Source organism: Desarmillaria tabescens (assembly GCF_030435595.1).
Source record: "Desarmillaria tabescens strain CCBAS 213 chromosome Unknown EV420scaffold_57, whole genome shotgun sequence".
NCBI lineage: Eukaryota > Fungi > Basidiomycota > Agaricomycetes > Agaricales > Physalacriaceae > Desarmillaria > Desarmillaria tabescens.
This window is the reverse complement of record NW_026848356.1, coordinates 221,763-239,366: the sequence shown is the minus strand read 5'-3', so window position 1 is coordinate 239,366 and position 17,604 is coordinate 221,763. Positions and strand designations below refer to the sequence as shown.

General features: G+C 49.4%; 1 protein-coding gene across 1 annotated transcript; it reads right to left on the bottom strand.

Annotated features, from left to right (window-relative positions):
• Window positions 1-1,771: 1,771 nt before the first annotated feature.
• Window positions 1,772-3,526, bottom strand: EV420DRAFT_1649174 (uncharacterized protein; the record flags this gene model as incomplete). The annotated part of the gene is made up of 8 exons (XM_060478266.1): window positions 1,772-2,098; window positions 2,158-2,193; window positions 2,249-2,283; window positions 2,348-2,382; window positions 2,436-2,809; window positions 2,866-3,018; window positions 3,085-3,252; window positions 3,311-3,526. 8 exons carry the CDS (start codon window positions 3,524-3,526, stop codon window positions 1,772-1,774), a joined length of 1,344 nt encoding a protein of 447 aa, XP_060324835.1.
• Between the last annotated feature and the right edge of the window lie 14,078 nt (window positions 3,527-17,604).

Genomic DNA, 17,604 nt, shown 5'->3' with positions numbered 1-17,604 from the left:
TACAGGCGAGAATCGAATCGAATCTGTTCTAAGTCGAGCCAGGTTGCTCTACCAGCAGGATTCCTATGCCTATCCTACTACTGCCTTCTAAGATCGCACATGAGAATCAGGACAAAGAGCAGCAAGAAATTTTGGATAAAAAGCCTTAAGGGCTGCAAGAAGATAACAAAGAGACAAAAAGGAGATATTACAGGAGATACATAGAAAGTCCGCCCACAAGATATACTACAAGGATATCAATCACTGGAGCTGCTGCTACCACTGCTGCTAGCAGAAGAGCCGTTAGGATCTAAATCCGCCTCGGACTCGTCACCCTTGGTAGGAGACTTCGACTTAGAACCAGCCACAGAATGAGAGGACTCGCCAGGCTTTGGCAAATTAAGAGGACGACCGAGGGAGCGACGAATACCATCATCGATGACGAAGCTAGAGACTTCCTCGTAGGTGGAAGCCAGGCCTTCGATGATGGCATTACCGTTCTCATGGCCGGCAATCTGGTCGAGAGAATCCGCGAGCTGGTGAATCAGGCGGTCGTGCCTCAGGAAGTTGCGGCGCATGAGCACGTCGAGGTGCTCCAGGTCGTGGTTAAGTGCGCGGAGCTCCTTGAGATCAGACTCCATTGCTGTGGTGCCAAAAGTTAGTGAGCAGGCTAAAACGAGGAAAAATAAGAGAGAAATACTTACAACCGATGTTGTATCTCGTGTACTTGGCGAGCTTTGAAGATACCTTGTTCATTTCTTGAGCGGTGTACCTAGCAGAGCACCTGTCCATGGTGACTGCTGGTGCACTGGTCACAGGCAGCACCTGGGAACCGGTTCGTCCAGGTACAAGGGATGCCCCTAGTTGAACAGGGAACACAATCACCAGGAACCTGAAAAAGGAAAAGACAAGTCAGGAGAAGAAAGAGAAAATAGTGAGCTCACTCACATCGGGAGCCCGCGTGAAATAGGGGAAAGGATCTGAACACGCACCAAAGGTGCCGTTCTTGTCACCATACCGAACGGGCCTAGAAAGAAGGAAATAAGATGAGGCAGGACGGCAAGAAGGAGAAAGGAAGAACTTACTTGAAGAAGGTGGCCAGACCCTCACGGATATCATCGAAGGTCAGGACCTCGAGCTCTGCGCAGCTAGTGGAATGGTGGCCGACGACCACACCGGTATCAGCCCCAGGCTTGCTAAGCATGTAACGAGCGTCAGGCTTGCAACCTCGCTTCTTGGCCGGCTCCTTCGCGTGTAAGGCCTTCTTCTTCTTCTCCTTCTTGGCCTCGGAAACCCTACGCTTCTTTCTGGGAGGCACGTCGTCATCAGGGTCCGACCCTGACTCCTCAGGGAGCTTGACGAGGGAAGGAAGAATAGCTGCCTTGGTGGCAGCCGCACGTGAGCGTGTCAGAGGGACATGAGGAGGAGAAATCGCCGCCGGCGGAGTTGAAGGAGTAGCAGCCTGGGACTGCTTCTTGCTGCTTGGAGAGACGAGAAGGCCCAGCTACAGGCTCAGGACTAGGTGAAGCGACCGGACGACAAGCAGAAGAGGTACGAACAGTGCACAGAAGGAGGGGGGGAAGGGGCAGAGTCCTCGTCGCGAGGAGGAGTCACAGGAGGAATATTGGCCTTCTGGATGACCCCCTTCTTGCCCCTCCTCTTGGAAGAAGAAGCAGTGGCTTTGGCCTTCCCCTTGGCACGAGTGGTATGCTTGGGGATCTCAGTAACAGGGGATCCCATGTCAAAGTTGTGGTCGTTGACGAGGTCGCCGGAGACGGCGTTATAGATAAGCTCAGGGTGAAGGTACCCGGACTCCGTCGACAACAGGCGTGTCGTCGAAAGGATTGCCAACGTCGCCAAACGGAGGCGGAGGCGGAGGAGGAGACGTAGAAGGAGGACAATGTCCATCCTCCTCCTCAGAGCTAGGGAAGAATAATGGCTCTTGAGGCCGCGGAGTAGAGACGACCCCCCGGGAAGCAGGAGGAACGGGCGCTACAGAAAACTCCCCTTCTCCAACAACAGGGGGAAGGGGGGGCCTAGCCTGAGAATGGAGACGACGCCGAGGGGTACAACTTGAGGTCGCGATGCGCTGAGCAGTGCGTGTAGAGACTACGGAAAACTGAGGAAAGAACAATGAGTAACGGAGAAGAAAAACACAAAGAGAAATGAATTGCTCACACTCGGCGGAGGAAGCCTGGGATCTGGAGATAACGGCTGAGAACCAGGAGGGATCAATAGGGAGAAAGCGGGGGGTAGGTGGAAAGCTTACCCTCTGGGGTTGAGGCTGGCGTCTAGGACCAGGAGCTAGAAGAAAGAAGACTTAAGTTAGCGAGCTCACTAACTTAGGAGGAAACACTCAGCTACTTACTCGGCAGGGTAGGCGGCACGGGGAGACTAGCGGTACTAAAGGATGAACACGGTTAGAACTAGCAGAGAGGAGCTAGTAGAAGACTTACACGCAACGGTTGAGGTCGAGGAAGGTCGCAGCCGATGGCAAGGTATTGCCGGAAGTTAAGGACGGGTTCCTCAAAGTCTGCTGGAGATCTTGAAGAGAGGCCGCCACTTGGTGGCGACCGTGACGCACGGCGGGAGGCTGAAACCCAGAAAAAGGAGGAGGCTGAGTAGCCGGCCGTGGGGCCTGAGGAGCTAGAGCCTGGTAGGGTGGAGGTGCTGTCGTTGGTGGCCCCACAGGAGGCATGGAGAGCGGAGGATAGGCGGTAGCCAGGGTTAGCGTCTGCCCAGTAGAGAGCAGGGCTAAAATTCGAAGTGACTGGCGCCCGGGGCTGGGCACCACGGCAACGACGGGGCAGGGGAACTGGAGTCCCTCGCTCTGAAGCCAGCTCGTCGACGTCGTCTGGCAAGGGAGTCGGATACCAGAGGGAAAACCACACCCGGAAAGGCATCCTCGTCGATCAGTGGAGTTCGTAGCAAGGCTTCGGATTCGGGAACCTCCCGCTGCAGGAGGTAATAGACCAGGGGGAGCGGCGGTGAAGTCATGACAAAACCAGGTTGCCAGGGAAGGGCAACCTGACCTCCAGGCTAGTCAATACCTGTGAGACCAAACCGTGAGCCGGGTGAGGAGAGAGAAGAAGCGTAAACACCTACATGCGAAGAACGCATCTCCGTGGGGACGCGTGCTAGCACCTGATTCCAGTACCGGACCCTAAGCCTGGGAGGCAGGGTGTGGTGCCAGCACGTAAGGAATCCCCGGATACAAGCGCCAATACACGAGTTGATGAGGCCTTGGTGGCAGAGGAGACGCATGTTAGGCAGCTAGACCAGTTGAAATTGGTTAGAACGCAAAGAGGAAAGGGAGTACCGGGAGACATACCAGCAGGGTGTAGACCTTATGAAACATGTCAGAGATAATCTCCGGGGTGTGCTCCTCGCGGTGATTGTACACCGGCACGAAGAGGGCCGCCACCCGACAGTACGCGTAATAATACTCGCGTGGGTTGAAGCGAGCAAAGTACTGGTATCGCACGGGCTCCTCCGGAGACGGAGAAGGCTCAGGGATAGCGGCGACAGCTGGAGTCAGGTTGGACATGTTGAAAAGATTCCTGAAGCAAAGAGAAAAGTCAGCCAAAAGCAACAGCATGCGTTAGAACACGTACTGAGTGGATGGTGGTGACAGCGAGCACAGAGGATAAAAGACAGAGAGAGAGCTCACTAAAGAAGTGGGCGAAAAGAGTAGAAAGGTGGGAAAGCAAACTGGAGGGACTTAACTTTTATTTAGTGAGCTCTCCGGTCCCCGACCTTCTAATAAGAAAAGAAGCACTTGCATGAGAACTTCTATGAACATTGATGTACCCGGAACCTGTGCCTTCGAATTCGGAGCACATGGAAAGGAAAGAGAACATGCAGACCCACAACGCGATGACCGAGGACGGTCAGGACTTCAGTGGGGGGGATATGTTGCGACTGCAGCCTATTTACGCATGTAATTTTGCAATGTAGAGTGTTTTACACGCATACTGAGAAATAGTGAGCGAGCGGACTAAAACTACGCATCGACACTAATGCTACTGCGGTGCAATGATATGGAATATAACTTATGGCATAAGAAGCAACGGGATTCTAAACAGGACTTAGTCACAGCACTGTACCTGATGGGCATGCGTGATGAGAAGGCCAAACCCTATACCCAATGCCTTAGGCTCTAACTTACAAGCACACTCGCGGGAGCTAGATAAAACCTTGAAGATTGCACTGGCACCGAGAACACTTAGCGTGCTCGCTAACTGTGACGCGCCATACCTGAAAATCCGGGGAAATCCTTAAGCGAGCTGACAGATATCACCGGCATGAGCTTGGGCAATGGGCTTCGGCCGAAGTCTGCGAGCCCGCGTTCCATTGTTCTGAGTCCCATTGTTTGAAGACTCACTTGTTGCCATGTCTATGAGAAGCCTCTGTGAATCCAAGAAAGAAGGCCTGAACGACATATGCCAGAACTGATAGTTCCGTGCACCTAGACCTGTCGGTTGCTAGAGAACGAGCCCGCGGGTGTCGGGAGAGCACCTCTTGGCACGCGTTTAGCGAGCTCACTATAGAAATGAGACTAAAACTGGGAAGTCTGACTCGGATGCTCAGTAAGGCGGTGGTGGCAACGTGCTACACATGTAGGAGTCTGGGTACTGCGCGACGTTTGTAATTCTAATTCCCCTGTAGTATAAGTAGACTGGTTACAGTAGGTAGAGGCCAAGTTTCGAGCCCCCAAGTTCCCATGCACGCGTTGAAGGCGGTACTGTAACAAAGGATCAGTTTGTGACTTCGAGCTGTGCATAGAATTAGCGAGCTCACTCAGAGAAATACGAGATACCCTTTTGATAAGACTTTTGAGAACTTAGTCAGAGTGAATACGAATCAGTGACACTGTTTCTGTTCTGTTAAGTGTGATAAGTCTGTTCAGAGAATGTGTTGAAGTGGAAATCTGAGATCTGTTCTGTTCTGTTCTGTTCTGTTCTGTTTCAGTCTGTTCTGTGTCAGTTCTGTTCGAAGTTCCGTTTCTGAATCTGTTTTCCGAGCACTTCTGAAGTGTTCTTGAGTCGAGATAACCTGCGGGAGTTAGTTGGAGAACCCCTACATACAGTTGTGTAGCGAGCAGGCTAAGTCAGTGCTTGCCTGTGGTGTTCTTTTAGCGAGCTCACCTAAAGTTTCGGCGTGTATTGCCTCTGTTTCTGTTGGGATCAGTGTCCCTTGTGTATTATAACTCAAATCTGCCTTGAAGGTTGCGTCGCGCCAGTGAACGACCTTCCTGTAAAAAGTTCCTAGACTTAGGAATTCATTAGAGAAAGCTTAGCTTCGCTAAGAGTGCTGAGAATAAGAGAAACTCTTCGAGATATTGAAGTATAGTTGGATCGCATTAGGAATAATCGCTCCCCCTAGAACTTACGAGGGTGATTGTAGTTTGTGTAGTTGTGTGAGTGTGTGTGTGGGTTTTTGAGGTTCGCCTTTTAGCCCGCTCACTATTCCACAGGTGCCCACAGCCAGCCTCTTCACCGTTTGGCTTAGGAACCTCGTTTTCTCTTTTTGCATCCTGATTATGACTTTTGTGAGTACACTACATTCATTTGGACCATGTTGTCCACTCACCTTGTTTCCTTTGTGACAGGCAGTAGATCCATTGTGTATATTGCACCGGTCATCGTGAATACCACTTCTTCTATCATGCCCTCTCCTGCAGTCTTTCAGATGATCCTTCATGCACCCGCATCCTCATCTCTCTTGATGCTTGCCGATTTGATAATGCTGTGTTCCTAGTATGTCTCTTCAGTATGATTCTACCTTGCCATAATTGATTCTTACCTTCATAACCCGCGACAGGTGCAGTTTGTCTTTTGCTGTCCTCTCGTTTATGAGTGCTTCGATCGTGTCTCCTGCGCATGCCTACGTTAGTCATTTTCTCCAATCTGTTTCGATTGTTACTTACTCGCTTCGTCTCTGTCATAGAATCAATCCATCCTTTCGCAACAAACTGGTTGTGGATTTGGTACCCATTTGCCACTATATTTCTTTTCCTTCTATTACTTATCGCCCCGTTTTCTACTGACGTCTACCTCTGTCATGATGTTCATGTCCGATGGCACCAATGGTTGTCTTCCAGCTTGACTCTCATCAGGTTTTCGTTTCTTTTGTCCATTGTATCTCCTGTCATACCTCATGTTCATCTCCTACAGTGCTATCTGATCCTTGGTTTTACCTGCTTCCCTTGACTCTATGCATATATTGTGACATCCTTTTTCATGTTTTTGTTGTCTCTATTACCATGCTGGGTTGCCCATGCGCTCGTCCATGTGCTTCAATTCATTTGTTTCATGTATGTCATTATTAATTTGCTGTGTTATGTACGTTCTTTTCATTATATTTTTTTGCTTCTTTTGATTCTATGACAATCAGCATATTCTCCATGTGTGTCGCACAGTTCCCTTCGATTCTTTTGGATGTCTCATTCACTTGTCGTCATGGTATTTACCCCCAGGGGTGAAGGCTCAATTGACCTTTATGCCTTGATGCGTTCCATTGCCCTTCTCCCTTGACTCTCGTGATCCTCACTGGTGTAACCTTCCGTCCATGCATATCCCAATCCCACATCCATATGTTACAGTTTATTCATTTTTCTTCTCTTTTCTTTTCTTTTTGCTTACTGTTCTCGCTTATGCTCGAATGCATGATCATCGGATCCATTCTCACAGTACTATTTTTAGCCTACTCATCGTGTATTTAAGTAGAGCCTATGCTGGTCTAAACCCCAGCTTCAGCTAAGGTTTAATCTACCCAACTCAAAGCTCCGTGTTTCGCGACTATCTAAGTCCTTGATCGACTTCACAAATCTCCTTTGACCTCTAAGAGTATTGTCCACCGAAGTGTGAGTGGCGATCCTTAGTTGATCTAAGTTGATTAAGTTGGTTGTTGACATTTAGCCGAAGCTCGAATAAATGTTGCCCAGTGCCACATCAGAGAATGAACGCTGCCCAATGACCTTTTCAAAGAAATATCTCACCTGCCGTGTCGACCAGAGAGGTCATTGCTATATGCTCGAGAGGACAGTGCGTGACTGTCAACATATTACGAGTGGACCAATGGCCACACTGGCAATCCGATTCATTATTCAATTTGTCACCTTAGGGTGGATCATCATCTTGATCCTCTCCAGCACGACTGACCCAATAACCCTATAAGGCATCAAACCTAGATGCCCAAATCCGACTACAAAACTGACCTTTACCTCATCATTACCATCCTACTCGTCCTCGCTGCTTTGACAATCAAATCACTCGTATGCCACTTGCTGAACTGCTTCCGACTGTTGCAGTAGCTTTTGGATTACTAGCAGGAGCACTCCTTGCCATTGCCCTAAGGCAATTATATAGGTGTTGCATCCAATGTCAAAGGGCCAGACTACCATTTCATTACATCCCACATCTCTCACTCCCCTACCCAGTAATCCCATACCCAGCATATTCCAACTACACATGATGGACAACCCATCACACCCAGAGGAGAATCCTCAGATTCCAGAGGGTCTTCCCCAACACCCAGAGCATCATCTGTCGACATCACAGATGCAAGAACCCAAAGAGCCATCAATTTTGGAGATGGCCTGGTCTTCAACATCCCAGGACTGTCCACCCCCCCAGGAGTCATCGACCTCCCTTCCATTGGAAGAGAAGAAGGAAGGGATATGGTTGAGGACAAAGAAGGCGATGACGGCCTTACCGAGTTCAAAAGGATCCGGATCCAAGACCTCCTCAACGGCGTCCCGACAGAAGGGGATGACCTCTATTCTGGAAGTGAGGGGCATGGAGCAGAAGCAGACACGAGAAAGTACTTCCGTGGAGATGATCTTGCGGAAGACAGCGGAGAACTTGGCCTTGGGGCCTCCGCTGCAACTACCACCAGGTCCAGCTGCCTGCAATCCCCTATGATGGAAGAATTGCACCAGGTGGTGGAAGAGAGTGGCAGAGGATCCCTGTGGCATGGTACCCTGCAACAAGCTGGGTCTTTGCCTGGGAAGAAACTCCTGTGGCCGGAGTATCAGCCCAAACTGCAGGGCCTGAGGACACCCCCATCCCGAGGACCGTTGCCCTCCCCGATGAAACAGAGCAGCATATCTGGGACACCATTGAGTCATACAACCCAGAGACTCAGCCCGATCTATACGCTGGTACTGCTGGAGGATATACCTCCACCAACAAACTCCCCAGAGTCCCCGCTTTCACCCTGTCAGTCAGTGCCAAGAGCCTTTGTGGCCCCCGTCCCCTTCAATCAGCGACCCTGGACTGATGAGTACAACACACTCGTCGAGTCCAACTTCGACCTTCGAGCTGCCAGGCTCACCCCAGATGGAGCGGCCAGAGTGGACCGCAGAAGAATGGCAAGCACACATACCCGAAATGCAGAGGCCAGGGCCCTACAAGATGCCCTCGAATACCTCCCAATCGAGCCAGATGCCACCAACGACGAGGCATGTCAAAGGATTGGAATGGCAGAGCTTCGCCTCTGCCAAGCCCTATGAAGAACCAATGATGAGGGCATCTGATCTGACCTCCGACACTGGTTCAAAATGGAGGTCTTCGATGAGGACTGCTCCAATCTCTCAGAGTGGAGAAGGAGATATAACCAGCAAGAAAGGCACTGCCAAGAACAGGGAGGATCCAAGTGGTCCACCCATGCCGAGGAGACCACCGAATTCAGCAATAGCCAAGGAGGTGATGAGCCAGGTGAGGAAGGTCCTCACTAGGGCAGTACGCACGGTACCAACAATACTGGTCTTTCTGGAATGGGAAGACCTGTATGAGATCTTGGCTGAGGACATGGTGCAAGACCCGCAGTGGCTCCTTACTGAAGCCAGAGAAGACTATCTCGATGCAAGAGACTCGGGAGACGCGTACCTAATGAAGAATATCCTTGAGGTTGACGCCTGGCATAGGGCCATGATCATCTGGAACCTATGCAACCTGGACGATCAGTGCCCTGGGTGTGTAGCATACCGATGGCCAGCCCCAATGCCCCACCTGCTGGAGACCATGAGGTTCACCGCCAGAGGAGGAGGAGGAGACGCAGATGATGGATGGGCAGATGACGGGGCAGGGCCATCAACTACTGACAAAGGAAAAGAGCCCATGGCTCCAAAAAAACCCCTGCCAGGACTGCCACCTCCGATGCCCCCGAACAGGCCAGAGGGATACCCGTCCCCATGGCATAACCCGAGGCTTCAATCGCTGCCTAGACCACCAAATCCACCCATCCCGCCAACACTGCTGGGACCTCCCGATTCGCCACCCGCGTGGCAGCTAGCTCCAGGGGCCGCAAATAATCCCTGGAATGATGTAAAACCCAAGCTGATCACTCAGCCCGAATACTTCACTGGGGTATCCTCGGATATCACTCACTATCTCCATCATTGCGAGCTTTATTTTCAGGTATTCCCCATGTACTACACCCTTAACACGGCCGGACAAAACCCCTACAGAATCACCTTCACCCAATCTTACCTGCGGGGTGATGCACAAAAATGGTGGAACGATCAATACTATCACTACTGCGATGAATGGGGACATTGGAGATTACCCTTGTGGCAGGAGTTTACCAAGGACCTCACGACAAGGTTCCGAGAAGTAGCAGAGCTGGCAATTTGGAAGCAGCAGTGGAGGAAGCTCCGACAAGCGGACTTCAAATCAGCAATCGAGTTCTTCGCAAAGTTCAAAGAACTGGCCCACAAGTGCGAAGAATTCAGAGATGAGAAACAAATGTTTGAAGCTGTAGAAGCTGCCATAAGGCCCATGGTCCAAACAACTATCATGCACAGGGACAATGCGTGCCCCACCACGTATGCGGAATGGAAGTGGCATATCGAGAGGATCGATGGCAACTACCGATACACCCAAGCGCAGCAGCAAGGCAATAAGCCCTCCTTGAACCCTAACAGTGGTTCAGGTCGAGGCAACCAAAATCAGTCGTCACAGAAGGCCAGGGGCTATGGGGGTTCTAGCGATAAGAAGGACGCCACAGGAGTAACGTAAGGGGGAGCTGGGCAGCTGATGGAGATCAATAAGCTGCGCAGCAAGAAGCGATGCTTCAAGTGCGGCAATACCGGGTGGAGCCGGGACCATAAATGTCCTACGGACAAATTGAAATGGATCCCCGTCAAACTCCCCCCTCGCAAGAAGATCCCTGCCCAACAACTCAGACAGTTACTCATGGAGGCAGAAAAGGAAGAGAATGGAAGAGACACGAAGGTCGAGGAGGTCAAGGACGACAAGTTGTCAAAAGATGAGCCGGCATCGAAATAAGCGATTCGACAGCGTCGGCAAAGGACTTAGTTTCATCTGGTACACACTCTCCTGCTAGTCAGGCTCATTCTGTATATGTAGGTACTCCATACGAACAATATACGAACTTTTTCGCCACGTTAGCTGTAGAAGAAACTAAGGAAGAGGAATCGCAAAACACCAATGGCGTAGGAGGGGATTTCCGCTGCTCCGCGCATCCTGCATCTAGCAATGAACCCTGAGGGGCTGTCTTACCTCAGGAACCCCCGCTTGGCAGTATGGGGAAAGTTCAGGATGCAACCGAGAGGCCCTCATGCCAGAGTCAGACTGGGGAATGGTACTGACCCAGTCGTCCCAGTGGGGAAGGACGGTCATTAACCCCATCCGCTGTGCCTACCCCAATTGTTGCAGCAGTCAGCGATGGAAAAGCAGCTGAGGCCGGGAACCAGGAGGACCACCCCCACTCAGTAGCCACACGAACACAGAATGCAGCAGCAAAAGGTGGGGACCCTTTGGGAGAGCCAACACGTGTGCACCCACAAAGGGTGACCAGAAGTACCGCCGGGTTTGAGGGTAAGAAAATGGATATCGTGGAGGTTACAATGCCAAGCACAAGCGCCTATGGCCAGGGCTGAACACAGGGCAGTGAGCCCTTCTCCACCACCTCGTTGAACAGCGACCAAATGCCACCATGAGGTCAAGACAAGATATCCCAGGTAACTGTGGAAGAGGTCCCCGATGAAGAAGCGCATCTACAATCCGACATCCCAGTCGTAAACCCCCGGAGATCACACTCGGTCCATGCCGATGCTCTTTCCAGTCGCAAAGGAGTCGCTGACACTTATTATGAACCCTTCGGGATGCACTGGACCCAACGGGCCCTTAGGTTGTCCACCAACGATGTGGCAGCTCGTGCTACCCTAAACGGGTGGGTTCACCCTGCTCGCAAAGGGGAGATAACTTCGGAGCTGATAGATGCTCTCAAAGAGCAACTGGAGACTGCCTTAGAGGCACAAGAGAAGTGGAAATGGATGGAGGACTTAAAGAAACTGCCTATGTACATACAAGGAAGGAAGGGGTGCAATGTATCCATCAACATCCAAATAGAAACATTGGATACCCGAGAAATGCATGCCATAAAAGCACTAGTGGACAGTGGAGCCACCAGCAGTTCAATCGATCGAACATGGGTAACCGAGCATGGTGAAGAGGCTGGCTGTGGGCACCTGTGGAATAGTGAGCGGGCTAAAAGGCGAACCTCAAAAACCCACACACACACTCACACAACTACACAAACTACAATCACCCTCGTAAGTTCTAGGGGGAGCGATTATTCCTAATGCGATCCAACTATACTTCAATATCTCGAAGAGTTTCTCTTATTCTCAGCACTCTTAGTGAAGCTAAGCTTTCTCTAATGAATTCCTAAGTCTAGGAACTTTTTACAGGAAGGTCGTTCACTGGCGCTGACGCAACCTTCAAGGCAGATTTGAGTTATAATACACAAGGGACACTGATCCCAACAGAAACAGAGGCAATACACGCCGAAACTTTAGTGAGCTCACTAAAAGAACACCACAGGCAAGCACTGACTTAGCCTGCTCGCTACACAACTGTATGTAGGGGTTCTCCAACTAACTCCAGCAGGTTATCTCGACTCAAGAACACTTCAGAAGCGCTCAGAAACAGATTCAGAAACAGAACTTCAAACAGAACTGACACAGAACAGACTGAAACAGAACAGAACAGAACAGAACAGAACAGATCTCAGATTTCCACTTCAACACATTCTCTGAGCAGACTTATCACACTTAACAGAACAGAAACAGTGTCACTGATTCGTATTCACTCTGACTAAGTTCTCAAAAGTCTTATCAAAAGGGTATCTCATATTTCTCTGAGTGAGCTCGCTAATTCTATGCACAGCTCGAAGTCACAAACTGGTCCTTTGTTATGGTACCACCTTCAACGCGTGCACGGGAACTCAGGGGCTCGAAACTTGCCTCTACCTACTGTAACCAGCCTCCTTATACTACAGGGGAATTAGAATTACAAACGTCATGCAGTACCCAGACTCCTACATGCATAGCACATTGCCACCGCCACCTTACTGAGCATCCGAGTCGGACTTCCCAGTTTTAGTCTCATTTCTATAGTGAGCTCGCTAAACGCGTGCCAAGAGGTGCTCTCCCGACACCTGCAGGCTTGTTCTCTAGCGACCGACAGGTCTAGGCACATGGAACTATCAGTTCTGGCATATGTTGTTCAGGACTTCTTTCTTGGATTCACAGAGGCTTCTCATAGACATGGCAACAAGTGAGTCTTCAAACAATGGGACTCAGAACAATGGAACGCGGGCTCGCAGACTTCGGCCGAAGCCCATTGCCCAAGCTCGTGCCGGTGATATCTGTCAGCTCACTTAAGGATTTCCCTGGATTTTCAGGTACAGCACGTCACAGTTAGCGAGCACGCTAAGTGTTCTCAGTGTCAGTGCAATCTTCAAGGTTTTATCTAGCTCCCATGAGTGTGCTTGTAAGTTAGAGCCTAAGGCATTGGGTATATGGTTTGGCCTTCTCATCACAGCATGCCCATCAGGTACAGTGCTGTGACTAAGTCCTGTTTAGAATCCTGTTGCTTCTTATGCCATAAGTTATATTCCATATCATTGCACCGCATAGCATTAGTGTCGACGTGTAGTTTTAGTCCGCTCACTCACTATCTCTCAGTATGCGTGTAAAACACTCTAGATTGCAAAATTACATGCGTAAATAGGCTGCAGTTGCAACAACGGGATAAACCTTAAAAAGGTGGCCCAACCCATTCCGGTCTATAATGCTGACAGCACCAGGAACAAAGGAGGGGACATCATGGAATACGCAGAAGTACGATGATACGCTGTCTATGCGTTCACACCTAGATTTTGCGATTTTATAACAATACTGTTGCAGGTCTATCCTATACTAGTCGTATATCAAGGGCTATAGTTGAGACTTCGGACTGATAGTCAAGTTAGCATGCTACTAGTCGAGTCAGGACTTAGGAATGATACCACTAGTGGGTCAGCCCTACCAGCCGACCGGACTATCACCTCCAAAGCTAGTATGACTTAGTAAAATACAGTCACTAGTAAAGAATACAGCTGCTAGCGCCCAAACAAGAAGTAAGAACCCACACAGATCTCGACTATTCAGTCGCTAGTGGACCGATCTGGGCATGAACGCCTAAGTCAGGATGACTAGTCACGCGAGCACTTCTGAAAGGACTTAGAAATGAACCAGTAAAGGCATAACCCTTAGCCCAGATCTGGCTAGTGTGATACAGATCTCATACGATCGGCACTAGTATAGCCGGGCTGCACCCTGATCACGATCAAGCAGTTGCTACAGGCACGGTTACCCGACTATTCATATAGCCGTGTCACTAGTGGAGCACCGCTGGGCAAAGGGTGCGGAAACGACCCAATAGCGGAGTCCCTTGACCCACTATCTGACAGAAAGAACAGGCTAGGCTGACTATTGCATGATTATTCACCATATTTCATGACTAGCCAAGACATCCTTACCAATATTACTCCTAAAGAATCTATTTATATTTATTCTGTACCTGTCTCTGTAGTATATAAGTAGTAGAAGGGGCGGCCTCGCAAGCAGGCAAGCCATCCCCGTGATTGTGACCTACTAGTCCATATTCTAGTGCCCCAATTAAAGGCTTTTGTGCTTAACCTCAATGAAGTGTCTACTAGTCGCTTAGTCACCTATAGTATAGAATGAATTGAAGTGTCTTAAAGTTACTATTCCGTCTTGGAGTGACTCAGAGCGTTTCGAAGTTAGTTAAAGTATTTTCTCAGAGTTAAAGTATTTGTTCTTAGGCCAAGAGTGCCACTAGTCGAGCCTAGGGTGCCGCTAGTCAAGTGTAGACTGCTTGTGAGACCCAGTATTTGGCCCAGAGTGCCACTAGTTTCGAAGTATCAGAGTTAGACCGAGTGCAGTTGCTCAACACAAGTCACTATTCATCCAATCGTGTCTTAAAACCCTGCTAGCACGAGTATTACCTCTTGTGTAGCTCACTAGTACCAAATATACGTCTTTAAACAACCTTTCCCTGATTTGTTGAAGTCTGCAGAGTGCTTCTATCGTACTCGAAACACCAGAACTCAATAATATTGGTGATTAGTGTAGAGTAGTAGAGGGTTTTGGTGTTGTGGTGTTCATATCCATTCACTAGCCTTTTGTCACTCGCTGTTACCGAGCACATCAACAATTATGCATCGGGGATCACGTCGAATGCATCAATTTAGCAGTCGTAGACCTAGGAACTACCCCACTGTTCCTGGGCCATGACTGGCTACAGCGACACAACCCTCTAATTGACTGGAACATGGGCTCTGTAACCCTAGCCTGATGCGCATGCAGAAAGATTCCTTTCCACCTCCCAGATATGGACCCATCTGCCAGATGGGATGAGTATGAGGAAGGGGATACCATTTTGGTCATAGACTTTGAAGAAGCATTTCATGTACGAGCCATGGGGACTAAGGCCAACGAGCTAGCGGCCAGGGCCAACGCCAAAAAGACGACCAAATCCTTTGAAGAAATCGTACCAGAAGAGTATCGAGATTTCAAGGATGTCTTCAACAAGGAAAACTTTGATGAGCTACCCCCATGCAAACCATGGGACCACGCCATTGAATTAATCCCCAATGCAAATGCCAACCTAGATTGTAAATTCTATCCTCTCAACCTGACAGAGCAGGAGGAGTTGGATAAATTCCTCAATGAGAACCTATCCACAGGCCATATCCAAGCCTAGAAATCCCCGATGGCATCACCCTTCTTCTTTGTCAAAAAGAAGGATGGTAAACTCTGCCCTGTTCAGGATTATCAGGAAGCTGAATGAGATGACAGTTAAAAATCGTTATCCCTTGCCGCTAATTGGGGAGCTAATGGACAGGTTGAAGAAAGCCAAATACTTTACCAAGCTGGATGTACAATGGGGATACAATAATGTTAGGATCAAACAAGGTGATGAGTGGAAGGCGGCGTTTCAGACCAATCGCGGCCTTTACGAACCCTTGGTTATGTTCTTCAGGCTCACCAACTCCCCCGTGACCTTTCAGTGGATGATGAACAACATTTTCAAAGACCTTATAGCGGCAGGAGAGGTATCTGTGTACTTGGACAACATTCTGATCGCCTCCAAAACCAAGGCGGAGCACAAGCGCATTGTGTGTAGAGTGCTACAAATACTTCGGGAAAATAACCTGTACCTGAAGGCTGAAAAATGCGAATTCGAAGTGGAGGAGACGGAGTACTTGGGGGTAATCATCAGCGAAGGAAAAATCCAAATGGACCCAGTGAAGATCGCTGGGTTATTGGAGTGGCCGATTCCCCAAAAGAAACAAGAGTTGCAGTCCTTTTTGGGGTTCTGCAACTTCTATCGACAGTTTATACGTGACTACAGCAAGCATGTTAAACCATTAACTTCGTTGACCAGAAAGGCAGAATGGAAGTGGGGGAATGCCCAGCAGAAAGCATTTGAAAAGCTTAAGGAGCTGTTTTGAGAAGATGTAGTACTCGCCATCCCACTCGATGAAGGAAAGTTTCAGGTAGAGGCGGACTCAAGTGAGGGGGCGATAGGGGCAGTTTTATCCCAGTGGCAGGATGAGAAGTGGCGGCTGGTGGCATTCCTTTCAAAGGCCTTGTCGATCACCAAACACAACTACAAAATTTATGACAAGGAGCTCCTAGCCATTATGATCGCATTGGAGGAATGGCGACAATACCTGATGGGAGCACAAGAAGACTTTGAGATTTGGACAGATCACTCTAATCTCCAGTACTTCCACAAGCCCCAAAAGCTCAACCGCAGGCAGGCGCGATGGGTAACAGAGTTGGCAGAGTACCAGTTCACACTCCACCATAAACCTGGGGCCCAAAATTGCAAAGCCGACTTGTTGTCCAGACGCACAGACCACGATCAAGGAAAGGAGGACAACCACGATGTGACTATCCTAAAGGCTGAACATTTCTGAGCCCTGGTGATGCCCACCCTGGAAGAGTTGCATGAAAAGATCAAACTTGCTACTCACGATGTCCGAAAGTGGGACCGAGGTATTTCCGACTCTCTTAATCATGAAAAGGGGGTCTCCCGAAACCAGGACATGCTTTGGTACAACGGACGCATCTATATCCCAGTAGATTGACACCTCCATGGAGAGATTATAGCTCTCCAACATGATCATGTTACAGCAGGGCACCCTGGTATAGACAAGACCAAAGAGCTTGTATTGCAAGACTATTGGTGGCCCCGAATGTGTAGGGATGTGGAGGCATACATCAAAGGGTGTGACATTTGTCAACACACTAAGACAGACCACCATCCTAAGAAGGCCCCACTACACCCAAACAAGGTACCGACTCGACCATGGACCCATATCTCTGTGGATATGATCACTAAACTCTCTAATTCAAAGGGCTATGATTCCATTCTAGTGATAGTGAACTGATTCTCGAAAACTATCATTCCAATCGCCTGCACAGAGGAGCTTACATCATTGGGGTTTGCTAAAATCCTGTGGGATCAAGTATATGTGCCATACGGAGTGATGCCTCAAAAGGTCATCTCAGACAGGGGGGCGGTCTTTGTGTCCAAATTTATGAAGGAATTTTATGCTCTCCTCCAGGTTACCGGCAACCCGTCCACCGCTTATCACCTGCAGACTGATGGACAGACCAAAAGGGTCAACCAGGAGATAGAGAAATACCTCAAAATGTTCATAAACTACTGACAGGATGACTGGAGTGAGTGGTTGCCCCTGGCCACTTTCACCCATAACAATCAGAGACACTCAGCCACGGGGTTTTCACCATATAAAGTGGTATTTGGAAGGGATGGACAGGTAATCATGACAGCACAAACCCCGGGAGCGGTATCTGCTGCCTCCAGATTGGTACAGGGTATTCAGGAAGTTCAAAACAGGCAAAAGAATCATTGGAGAGGGCGGCCGAAGCCATGAAACACAGCTATGACAAGGGAAAGTCAGCTGCAATCGAATACCGAGTAGGAGATAAAGTCTGGTTAGACACCACTAATCTACAACTCCCTCGACCAGCACAGAAGCTAGATGACAGATGAGTAGGACCCTTTGAAATAATTGCAAAGAAGGGTGCCTCCTCCTTCGAGCTGAAGTTACCCCCAAAGTGGAAGATCCACAACCGCTTCAATGAATCCTTACTTATGCCTTATGTGACCCCCGCTTTCACCAACCAACCATGACCAGAGAGACCCCCCCCAGAACTGATAGATGATGAAGAAGAGTATGAGATCGAAGAGATTGTCGGGGAGAGAGACAGAG